The following is a 12,793-nucleotide window of genomic DNA, read 5'->3' as shown; positions in this document are numbered from 1 at the left end:
TAAAGAGACTTGTGTTGCCTGAAGATGATTTCAGGCCTCTGTCAATGTTCATTGTTTGGTCGGGCTTAGAATGCGACGTTTCACAGAGTAAGTTCCTTCCAGATGAGCTTAAGACTGATACCAAAGGGGAAAAGATATTTGTTCTTCATCTTCCTGCCCCCACCTTTCCTAGTGCCCAGGGCCCTTCGCATCCATAATTCTTCATTTTGTAGCCTTGACTCCTTGCCAGGCACATCTGTCTCACCATATGCCTGGACCCTGCAATCTGTGCCGAGCGACTTGTAATACAGCTCCGGTGAAAGCCCTTCTGGGACACAACACACATGTGTACCCTTCAGCAATTGGCGAGCTGCCATCACCATCCTGGTTACTCACCTTTCATACACCTAATTGAAATATAGTGAGATCTTTGAGATTCTGTCAATCCACCCTGATAATTAGGGGTTGGACGTGTTTTGATGAGCCACAACAAATGCCATTGGGCAGGGCTGGACAAGGTTATTCTAAAGAAGAAATGGGAATCTATCAAAGTTTTCTGCTTTGACCCCATAGTTGTACATGACCTAAAACCTGTCTATGAGATCAGCTATGTTAAAGAATGTGGCTTTTGGGTGTTTATGAACGTTAAGTAGCTTCTTCCTTGTGATAGTCGGAGGAGGCAGAGATGCAGCGCTGTCACTTATAGGGCAGCGTAAGCAGGCGGCCGTACAGGATACCGTATCCTTCTGAACCTGTGGAGTAGGAAGTCCTGACCTATTTATAACACAATACCCTGCAGGAGGAGAAATGCCACAGACTTCCCGACTGCCCCGCTACCCTGTGACTGCTGTGCTTCCCTTTACCACCCGCCGTCCAGCTCCGTTTTTATTGCTCCCTGTTCTTGGCTCGGTATGATGTGACCTCGCTGTCGGTTAGTGCATCCTGCAGAGGGGACGTGCAGACAGGCACAGCCTGTCCAGAGGCGCCCCAGAGCTGGAACTGCAGTCCTGGAAATGGTTGGTCACCCCCACCCTTGGTATATATATATATATATATATATATATATATATATATATATATATATATATATATATATATTTTTTTTTTTTTACAAGTTATGTAGCAGCCACTAAAGCCAGATGTTTGCATTTCAATTACACTGACCTTTATTTCCCCAGATATTCCGTATATTTAAAAATTCCCCATTTTTCCATGGTCCAGAACATATGACATGTATGAGGACAAGTGGTTTCCTAGATCTCCTCTGCTACGCCTAAGAATCCCTTGATTAGTGCTGAGAGGCAAAATTGAGATGGGGTACCCAGAAGTTACTAAAATAAAAAGCAGCCTAAAGGCAGCAATTTGGAGATTGCCTAAAAAGCAGCATTTCACGATTTACTTTATGCATCCTAGTTTTCTCTAAAATTGCTAAGACTTTATTAACGATTTTGCTGAAGATGACTTTTCTGCCTTATTTTGTCTTCCTAGGCTGTCCTAGATGACAAGACGCGACCCCTGGAACTGAAAATCTGTCCTTTATTCCTGGTTCCTGATACAAATGGATTTATCAATCACCTCCCTGGGCTGCAGCAGCTTTTGTCATGTCAGATCTATATACTAGTTATTCCTCTCATAGGTAAGATCTGCAGTGTAGCAGGGACAGTATGTTCCATAAGGGACAATAACTCTAAATACAAGGTGATCTAGTATACAGTACATTAGTAGGAATCCATAGATTTGTGATAACTGCATTGATCGTGCAGAGATGTCTTAAGCCAATTGTTTGTTTTTCAGGAGCACCCTCCCGATTTATTACAAACAATGTAGATCATCATGTCACAGTTGTTCATTATTATCTTCTGGTGCAAATCAGATACTATTACTTTACAGCACATTCCTTTATAACTGAGGAGAATGCAATCTCACAGTTTGAGCTTATCATCCATTTTTTTATTAAAAGAAAACCAGTCATGTTGTTTTTAAAGGAAAAAAAAAAAACTCTTAACCTGCAGATATATGGTTAATCTGCAGGTTGGTATCCTTCTAAAACTGCCTGGCCACCGCACTGAAAGCCTGGCTACCAGGATAAAATTACCTTTATTCTTTCCAGCAGCCTCCGGCATAGTTACAGCCGCCGCGCCCTGGCACTGACTGACAGCTGGCTCAGCCCTGATGCAATGCAGGGCCGGCTGTCAGTTATTGCCGGGGTGTAGTGACAGCCGCCGTTCATTGTATACTCAGCGGTGACTAAAACTGCTCCAGCCACGCCTCTATGACTGAAAGCCGGAGGCTGCCGGGAGGAATAAAGGTAATTTCGATGCGGTAGCTGGGCTTTCAGTGTAGTGGATAGGCAGTTTTAGAACGCTATTAATCTACAAATTAACCCCATATTTGCAGTTTAATAGCATTTTTTGAAATGAGAGGTTCCCTTTAAAGGGAACCTGTCACCCCCAAAATCGATGGTGAGGTAAGCTCACCGTCATCAGGGGCTTATCTACAGCATTCTGTAATGCTGTAGATAAGCCCCCGATATTACCTGAAAGAGGAGAAAAATACATTAGATTATACTCACCCAGGGGCGGTCCCGCTGCGGTCCGGTCCGATGGGTGTCTCAGGTCCGGTCCGGAGCCTCCCATCTTCATTCCATGACGTCTTCTCGTCTCAACACTGCGGCTGTTGCGCAGGGTTACTTTGTCTGTAGTGTAGCATTACAGAATGCTGTAGATAAGCCCCTGATGATGGTGAGCTTACCTCATCATCGATTTTGGGGATGACAGGTTCCCTTTAAATTGGAATGAATCATAATTCTAAAATTTGGAATTTGAGAAGTCATTGTGTTATAGCAGATATCCAATTATAGTTTTAGGAGAGAAGTGTCTACCAGTTGCTAATCATACCTATTTTTTTTTTTTTTTTTAATTACGTCATGAAAAGCTACGTCATCTGTCTCTTCAGAGGCAAAGGCAGCTTCTCTGTCTCTCCCTCATGATGTATACTGTAAAACTGCGTTTAAAGATTGACTGCTGTTTCTAAGTGCAATCTATCTAAAAATGTCAATTCAGACATTTCCATTTCCATTTTCTGAAGGTTACAATATTCATCAGGAAGAAGTATCTGAAGCATCAGTGATGAGACCTACTGTTATGTACCTTCTCAGTAAAAAGTCCTTGACCCTGGAGCCCACCTCTAATTTACTATACGGCACAGTGAATATGCCAGTTATGGCAATGAATATTGATTTTTGCAGGGCATTTTAGAAAACCATGATTAGATCATACTGATACTGATCAGAAAGTGTGCTGATTGCAGTTGGCTGTGCCTTACGTTATCTGTATACAGTCCCTATAGCCTGTTGCTGTGGTATTGTAGGGTATGTGCGTTCCCTGATTCCTGCGCCAGCCCTCATCTGCCTTGTGTGTGACTGCACTCTGGCTATGGCTGCCGTGCTGTGCAGCTCCCTGGCTGGGCTTGGTGCAGAGTCGCACAGCTGAGGGAGCAGCTGCTGGAACACACGTCCCCGTCACAGCTTTTTCTCCATATAAAGCCAGCGGTGCAATCTCTGACTGGTTCCAGTTATTGCTAAACACTCGCCCCTGGCACAAGTACTGGTGTTACTGGGTGGTCTGGCCAGCTCCCTGGATTTGGGAGTTCTTTCCCTGACCGAGAGAAGGAGCCCTGTGGCGTATCTGGTTTATTTGGGTGGGTTTAATAAGAAGTCGAGCACGCTTTCTTCCCTGTGGAGGAATTGAGCATGCATTATAATCTCCTTCCTGTCACACACATACTACTGTGTCCATCTGTTTATGAGCCGCCTACAAAAAACTGTCTGTCTAGACTAGCATTGCTAGAACTACACAAGTGTGCGGTGAATTACGCATTTCTATTTCTTGATGAATATTCCTTCTATTTTTCAATTAAATCATCTTGTAAATGTAAAAACTGTGACTCGTAGTTTCTCAGCTACTAATGACACAATATGTGCTTTATGGTGAATTGACCAAAGCATTAAAGGGAATCCGTCAGCAGGTTTTTGCTGTATAATCTGCAGACAGCAGGAGATAAAGGCTGAAACACAGAATTCAGGGATGTGTCACTTGTCAATGTGTGTGCTGTTTACTAACTGTGAAGGATTGATCACCAAGATAATAACATTACCAGACTACACTAGTCCAGCAACGCCCCCTACTGTGATAAGCAGCTCACTGTCTACGAACATTGTATATACAGAGCCTGGTGTGGGCGGGGCTAGCTTTCTGACCTCTGCTTCATTTTAAATCTAAAAGCTCTGATTGTGTCAGATCGGCTGCACCCAGTCCTCTGAGTGATACATCGTTGGATTCAGGGTCTCTTTGCCTACATCATGCTGCTTTCAGACGAGCTAGCAAAAACCTGCTGACAGATTTTCTTTAAGTGGTATTATAATTTTACTAATAGACCTTCCCCCTGATGTAGCTGAAGGTGGAGCATGGCATTGGTTGACCTTTTTGGTAAGCTTCTTTAGTACTATAGCGATCATATCATCTGATTTCTAAAGAAATATTACCTAATAACCAAAGTCTTTTTATTTGGTTTGTCAAAACCGAAAAAAATAGTATTTCAGAGTAGTTATTTAATTCTTCTTCTTCTTCCCCACTGATCTCTGTGCCACCTGCCACTGTGTAGTCTATGGTGTGTGATGACCTCCTCATAATGCCTCTGGCTGTCGCAGTGCTATGAAGCAGAGCTGTGGGTGGTACTGAGAACAAGCGGGCAGGGCCAGGGGCAAGAGACACAAATGACCAGTGGGGCAGCTGAGAAGAAGTGAAAAGGTTAGTGCAAGGAAAGATTTAATATTTCAGTAGTTTACGCTCAACCGCAGTTTATTTAAATTTACAGAATATTTTGGGTCACTGTTAAGTTAATAAATGGAGGCTCATCAAATGGGCAGTGCAAAAATCAGTCCTTTCTATCTAACTTGCTGCCTGTTGTTGAGTGTAATCAGTCTCTATCTGCTGAGGCGCAAAACACGGATTACACGAAATGGGAACAGCACTTTACCTTCTTGCTTATTTGTTGGTCAAACTGCAAACAGACGTAACCAAGAGGCAAACAAACCATTGGACAATGGCAGGAGCAGGGCATGCTGGGAAGTGAGGGCAAGAAGCATTCGACTGATGAGGAGGAATCACACCTATAACCGTGCATAGCAAATTACAGAGCATGTAAATCGGGACAGTTCCTGGACACATCTGATTTTTATGGGAATCAGAAGCCGTCTTAATTTGTTTGGGGTGTGAAGACAGCAAGACCGTGCATTCACTCTGTTATTTATGGGGGGAGGTGGGAATTTTCACTTGGATCTCTGATTTTTCCAAATACAGTTTTAAGAATAAAAGCACTATAGAATTTACCCTGCACACTGTGAACGCGGTCTAAACACAGCGCCGGAATGTTATCCGATTTTTGTTTTCAGTTTATCATGTGGTGGTTGATTTTCACTGTGCAGATACTGACCTTTGTGCGCTTTTTTAATTGCATACTACAATGACAATGTGCTGTGGACTACGTGTTCCCGGTCGGCCAAGTAGCATTACAAATTACTTGAAGGGTGCCTTACAGATGAGTATGGGCGGCCACTCAGCTGGTGGGTGCTCTCTGTGCCTGAGATCTTTTGATAGATGCACTAGTCACGCAGGGGTGGGGAACCTCGGCTCTCCAGCTGTTATAAAACTACAACTCCCAGCATGCCCTAGCAACTTGCAGCAGTTGAGGCATGCTGGGAATTGTAGTTCTCCCACAGCTGGAGGGCCAAGGTTCCTGACCCCTGCGCGGCTAGTGTAAAGGGGGTTTTACTGATGACGGCTACCTTTAAATGAGGCGACGTTTAAAGAGTATTTAATATATATATTTAATATATCGTATGGGTTTAGGGTAATCATGCTCACCAGCTGTGTATTGCGATTTGCACAGTTAGAATATGTTCACAAATTTTGTTGATGCTTTTTTTTTATTCAAAGTTTAAGCTGCTTACAAAAAGCAGGTTTTGCTTAGTTTTTGTTGCATTTTTTGCTTCGTTTTTATTGCTGCGTTTTTGTCAGGGTGCATATGTCTCTTGTGCATGCTGATAGTTTTGTGCAAAAAAAGTTATTTTTCTCATTCAGTTTCATCAGGTTTTCACACCAAAAATGCATCAAAACCTGATACCTGCATTTTTTGCAGGGTTTTTTTTTTTGCGCTGCTCATTGCTTTCAATGGTGAAAAACGCTGAAAGAAGTAACATGTTGCATTTTGCAAAAAGTTCTTTGACAAAACAATAAAAAAAATAGCAAGGTGTGTGCATGAGATTTCTGAAATCTCATAGACTTTGCTGGTACTGTGAAACGCAGCTGTAAATTTGCATTAAAAAAAAACACTGCAAAAATGCAACATGCGAACAAAGCCTTAGACACCATGTTAAATTTGTCCGCAAATCAGGCTGACCTATTCTTATTGTGAATACCTTATTGGTTTCGTTTCTGAGATGAAGCCTTGATGTAATAGCACCAGTATCATGTAGGTTTAACCGAGCATCTGACATCCTGCTTGTTGAGCTTGGTATTGCCCGAAAGTGTCCGATCATTCCAAATCCAGAAGGTGATGATGTAATGCCTTGGCTATATTCTGGAATATGATGTCACATCGGAAAATCTTATCCTTCGTAAAGAAGTTAGTATTGCATCCACATATATTGTATATTGTGTAGGTATATTGTGATGAAGCTAAATAAAAAAGTAACCAATGTGACACACACACACACACACACACCCACACACACACACGCGCGTGCGATCCTCCGCTGATCCTCACTTCATCAAGCTTTTATGGCGTATTGTGAACATGCCTTAAAGGGGTTGTCTGGCCTTAGGCTAGAAATCTGCAGGTAGTCTATGCAGACTTGTGAATTCACACATCATGCACACTGCGCGCTGTGAGGATTCTCCGGTGCTGGCAGCAGCAGACGTGTGACTGCAAATGCCTAAAATGGATTTGCCTCCTTAATCGAGTAAAAGACCGTATCTATCCATTCAATTTAAGTAACTCTGTAAATAAATGCTCCTGGGTTGATTTTTATTGGTGGGGATGTTTTTTTTTTCTTTGTACAACATGACCTTGGGGCATGTTACATGAGCATATAAAAATTCAAGCTGAAGCGGATTTACTTTTAGTAAAACAGTAAGCAGCCGTGTGTCTTGCACAGAAAATCAAGCCCCGTACACTTGGTAGTTTATAAAGCAGTCCTGTCACCAAATTTCACAATACAAACAGAATACATTTTTAAATAGGTCTCAAACCTGATGAGACTGGTTTACTTACTCTGAAAATCCATATCAGAATAACTGTTTAATCCTAATAATACAATTAGATTTTTATGAGTCCAACAAAAGAGTACAATCATTCTGTGGGGCAGCTGCAGCTTGTACTGAGCAGTGTGAGATCCCATCACCAGGAGGGACACTTAAGGACTTCTCAATACCACCTCTTTAACCAACTTTTCCTAATCTAGAAAAGATATTTTCTATTACCAATTTTCAGGTCACTTTTTCAATCACTATTTGTAAACCAAAACCAGGAGTGGGTCCAAAATATGAAGTGTTGCAAACCTTTCCAATACATATTTTTTCTGTTTGATTTCCACTCCTAGTTTTGGCATCAAAATAGTGAAGCAAAGCACTGACCAAGCTACTGCTGTGTGAAAGTGTGCTTAAAGGGCTGTCCCTTTTCAATTATTTTTAGCCAGGAAGAGTTGGGATGAATAAAATAAGAACCTATTCTTTACTTGCCTTCGTCTAGCGCTGCCTTTCTGATGCTGCTTCACTGTTGTTGAGTAGTTGCACGGGTGACAACACGTCGATGGTGAGGCAGCCAATGTAAGGGGTGAGCTCAGGGATTGGCTGCAGTGCTGCCAACATAACTTCTCCACTGTATCACATCATCAAGGACCGTAACAGCGGTTCAGAGGCAGTTCCGGACCATTGAGGGCAAGTAAAGCCCAGTTTCTTTTTTTTTTTTTTTTTTTTTTACACATCACTGACCTATGGGCTAAAATAGTTGAATCTCTTTAATTTTCTGGTATATTTCATAGAGCCACTCCTATAAAACATCATTTACGCGGCTCATTTAAAAGATTTCTCTTTTTTCCCCAGTTTTGTCTGCATGTTTCTCATTTTACTCATGTGTTTGCCATATTTTGTACAATTCGACCATAGACACTGAGATAATTTAACCAATTAAGTGTTCATGTTGGTTCTCAAGATCCATTGAATTCTCTTCTGAACTTTGGACGTTTGTCAGACCAATTTGTTTTAATAGGAGGTCTGCGTTATTTTCTTCTTTCTTCAGTGAAGGTATTGCCTTATATCTTGTTGGAACATCCTTCAGTCCATGTGAATATTTTGGTAATGACGATGTATTATAAGAATCGAAGAGAAATCTTTTGTTTTTGTGCCATCGTTTCTGAAAAACTGTGTGCATTTTTCCGTTCTGTAGTTATTCATGAATTGGACGGCCTTGCAAAAGGACAAGATGTTGATCAGCGCAGCGCCGTGCAGGCTCGCTCTCTTCAGGAGAAGGCCAGGAGGGCCATTCAGTTTCTAGAGCATAGATTTGAAGCACGAGATCCCTTTCTGAGAGCACTGACAAGTCGTGGTAATGAGCTGGAATCTATTGCCTTTCGGAGCGAGGATATTTCTGGACAGAAGGTACCTTCATTCCTCCTGCCGTTTCAGTGCTATGTGGCTGCCATTTACATAAAGTAGTAATTGACCCTTGTGGCCAGATGAGGTTTTTTCTGCCTTGAACTATATAGGCCAGAGGTGTCAAACTGCATTCCTCGAGGGCTGCAAACCATGAGTGTTTTCAAGATTTCCTTAGCATTCCACAAGGTGCTGGAATCATTCTGTGCAGGTGATTAAATTATCACCTGTGCAGTACAAGGAGATCCTGAAAACATGACCTGTTTGCGGCCCTCGAGGAATGCAGTTTGACACCTCTGATATAGGCACTGCAGGGCACTGCCTGGCAGGGCAGTGATATAGAGGTCACTAATTATAGGGGGCTTCTGGTAGAAGCTAGCGTTGAGGAAAATGATTGGCACTGCCCTGATTCGGCATCCAATCTGTGGTACCTGGACCCGTGCAGCGCAAATAGTATTTTTTCTCAACTCTGGTAGAAGCATCTAGTGATCGAGGAGGTCATCACATTGATATTGCTTTCTGGTTTCTTAGGGAAACAACGATGACTTGATCCTGTCGTGCTGTCTTCATTACTGCAAGGACAATGCTAAGGACTTCATGCCATCAAATAAAGGTAAAGCTTCATCTTTGGCCCCGACTCGCTAGCCTCACAAATGCTTTCTTCATTTTTGGACTCAATATACTAGTGTAAACACCTTAAGTCATGCCACTTCCTCCCATTCCTCCAGCCCTATCCTGTTGTGGCAGATTTAAGTGACATCATGAGCTCCCCAAACCCATCTGTCATTGGATTAACCTGCCACAGCCGTCTATGTTGTTTACAAAGACAGAACCTGGCCTAGTCCTGACAACTGCTGGCCTCTGGTTTGTAACACGGAGGATGGTTACCAGTGTCGCAGTGTCAAGCTTCCCCCTCCTCCTTACAGATCTCCTCCGCTCCCACGTTCTTCCTCCTGTGAGAACTTACTCCTAAGCTGTTGCACATTTCCTTTTGGCTATCAATTTTTATTTTTTTCTCTTCTCATCATCTTCCGTTTTTCTGTACCTCATCTCATTTTACTCTCTGCCCTTTTACAGACGATCCGATACGCCTGAGAAGAGAGGTTGTTCTGCTGACTGATGACCGGAACCTCAGAGTCAAGGCCCTGACCCGACATGTCCCTGTGCGAGACATTCCTGCCTTTCTTGCATGGGCCAAAGTGGGGTGAAGCAGACAAGAATCAGAAAGGAAGAATCCTTGCGTGCAAGAAAAAAAAACAAAAAAAAGAGAAGAATATCCAGTGTGTGACCCGCCGGGGCGAGAAGTCGTTAGTCGGTCTTGATACATCAGTTCAACTGCCCTATGTTAAACCACACACAAACGCACCCCAGACTCAACCCATAGTCTGAAATGTAGAACAAAAGCTGAAAATGTCCCCTTCATGCACCCTCATCATGAGCCTGCTGTAACTTGTCTGTTAGTTCAGGTGGACGGGAGTGCGAAAAGAAGGGTCTAGGTACTGTATGTTGGGTCTGACTGGTCAGTGGAGGTGCAGAATTTAGTAAGACGATGATCCAGAGCAGGATTTCACTGGCAGGTTTCCTCCCATGGGCACATCTCCTCATGTTTTCCTTTTTTTCTTTGTACCCTAGTAATACCTGCATCACGAGGCTCCATTGATAGGAAGCAGTGGTCTCCGTTCCCAGAGAATCTTTTCTTGCCATCCGATTTCTTTAACTATAGCAGTTCATTTTAGCTTATTGTTTTTATTTTCTGTTTTATTTTTCTTTATTTTGGATGAAAGTTTCTCTTTACCGGCTGAGGATATCCCGGTTGTACTTTGAAACACTGAACGAACTTCGGCGCAGTTGTTCGCTGATGCATATCCCCCTCTTATCTTCTCCCAATCTTTTGTATCCTGGACATTGCTACTTTATTTTCTTCTTATTTTCCCCCTCTTATTGATTGCAGAAGCTCGCCTCACCCCTCTGCTGTATAGGGAGATGTGTAGGTGTGGCTATTAAGCTCAGACTTGAAGGATGATGTTGCTCTGTATATGTCCAACAATGCTTTTCCGTTACTTGACCGATCCTCATCGCTGCACACACCGGGTTACACAGATGTTCTCGGCAGGTTTCCCTGGCAGGGAGCACTCTCAGCATTTTCTGTCATTCCAAGCCAAGACCTGACATCTGAAAATCCTAAAAGTCTTCTGTAGGTCCTGATGTCATCCTTTTCCCTAATACTTTATAAGATCAGTCTGTAGGGATAAAGGCAGAAATCAACCACATGGTCCTGGCTACATACTAGTTGGCTTGGACTTTGGCTCCTTTTAACTTCTTTGTGTTGCTGAGAGTGTCCGGCCTCATGTTGTGCCGCGGTGCGGACAGCGTGCATACCTCCTGCAGGACGAAGCTGGCCAAGGTTTATTGGGCTACATTTAGGGACCAGCCTGGTTATTGGAAACCAGAGCGGGTATAGGTAGATAAGGCTGGCTCACGGACGGAGGCTAGTCCAGTGGTCATATTCTATACAGATAACATGTCGGACGGTGGAGGCTCTAGATAATAGCGGTGATCGGTTTCATTTTTATGTTGTGAACTTTTCCAAATTTGTGTGTACAAAATAGTTTTAGTTAGCAGTGAGAAGTGATGACGTTATGTGGGTTTGTGTTGGCCGAGTGCAATGATTCTGCTTGCAGTGAAGACCTTCCATAAGGCTTCATCTATTTTTTAATTTAGTCGCTTCTCCTGTCTGTGTGGCTTTTTGTATAGTAATGTAACCTGGCATGGCTATAGATTAGTGGTGTTTGGTGTTTAACCCTTTGTGTATTTTTCAGAATGATCTTCCCATCTTGGTGATCCTGAACCATACTGGTGCTTGCAACCAGCTTAAATCTATATCATATGAATCCCACTCCATGCACTTCCTGTTATTTAGCAGAAAAGGCTTTAACATCACCTATATCGTGACGCAAGCTCAGCGCCGATAGTCCAGCATTATAGCAGGCGTACGAATTAATAGTTATGTTAAATAATCCTATTTTTCTGTGGTTATTTTATTACTTTTTTTGTTGCTTGGAAGACATTTTTTGTTGTATGCTACTTTTAGATTCAATGTCGGCTAAAAAAAAAATATCTTAATAAATGTAATTTTACTGTAATCTGTGTATTTAGTTTTTCTTGTATCACTTTGTGAATTTTAACCCCTTAGTCACTGAGCTGTTATGTATTTGATTTTTTTTTTATATGCTGGAATTTTTTAAGCACATGTATTGGGTGCAGTGAAAGTCAGTGACTATTGGTTTTGCCGCTGAGCCTCCCCAAAGTCCTGATTGACGCCGACACCTGCATGATTGCATTGAATATTCCTTCTGTATAGATTTCTCTCGTTACATTTTGAATGAAAAGTCAGACAGCGGTAAGGTGAGTATAAGCAAGATGCTATTTTTTTTTTTTTTCTTCATTAAATCAGTAGTACATGTGAAAATAACAAAAACTTTGTAATATGTCTTATCTTATAGGTTTTTTTCTCCTTCAGGACTGAGAATTCATTTTCAAAAGCCTCAATTTATCCCCTTCACCACCTTGGAATTTTGCATTTTTCATTTTTTGCTCCCCTTCTTCCCAGAGCCATAACTTTTTCATTTTTCCATCAATATGGCCATGTGAGGGCTTGTTTTTTGCAGGACAAGTTGTACTTTTGAACTACACCATTGATTTTACCATATATTGTACTGGAAAGTGGGAAAGAAATCGCAGGTGCGGTGAAATTGCAAAAAAAAAAACTGCAGTTACACAATTGTTTTTTTGTTTTTTACAGTGTTCACTAAATGCTAAAACTGGCCCGTCATTATGATTCTCCATGTCATTACAAGTTCTTAGACACCAAACATGTCTAGGTTCTTTATTGCAGTTGTGATTAAAAAAAATCCAGATGTTGTAAAAGAAAAAAAAAAGAAAAATTTTCCAAGGCCATAACGATTCAATTTTTCGTGATCTGGAACTGGGTGAGGGCTTATTTTTTTGCGCGCCCTGCTGATGTTTTTATTTATATCATATTGAGGTAGTTATAGTTTATTGGTTGCCTGTTATTGCAAAGTTGCGGCCATCAAAAAATGTAG

General features: G+C 42.0%; 1 protein-coding gene across 3 annotated transcripts in view; it reads left to right on the top strand.

Annotated features, from left to right (window-relative positions):
• Window positions 1-11,833, top strand: part of SMG6 (SMG6 nonsense mediated mRNA decay factor) — a 296,441-nt gene extending 284,608 nt beyond the window's left edge. For all 3 annotated transcript variants that reach the window (XM_077294490.1, XM_077294489.1, XM_077294491.1), the window contains exons 16-19: window positions 1,468-1,615; window positions 8,485-8,696; window positions 9,222-9,303; window positions 9,768-11,833. In XM_077294490.1, the coding sequence (XP_077150605.1) occupies window positions 1,468-1,615; window positions 8,485-8,696; window positions 9,222-9,303; window positions 9,768-9,898 (573 nt within the window). In that variant the 3' untranslated portion in view covers window positions 9,899-11,833. The remainder of the gene's footprint in view (window positions 1-1,467; window positions 1,616-8,484; window positions 8,697-9,221; window positions 9,304-9,767) is intronic.
• Window positions 11,834-12,793: the final 960 nt, after the last annotated feature.

Source organism: Ranitomeya variabilis, chromosome 3 (assembly GCF_051348905.1).
Source record: "Ranitomeya variabilis isolate aRanVar5 chromosome 3, aRanVar5.hap1, whole genome shotgun sequence".
Lineage (NCBI taxonomy): Eukaryota > Metazoa > Chordata > Amphibia > Anura > Dendrobatidae > Ranitomeya > Ranitomeya variabilis.
This window is presented reverse-complemented; position numbering and strand designations above follow the sequence as displayed.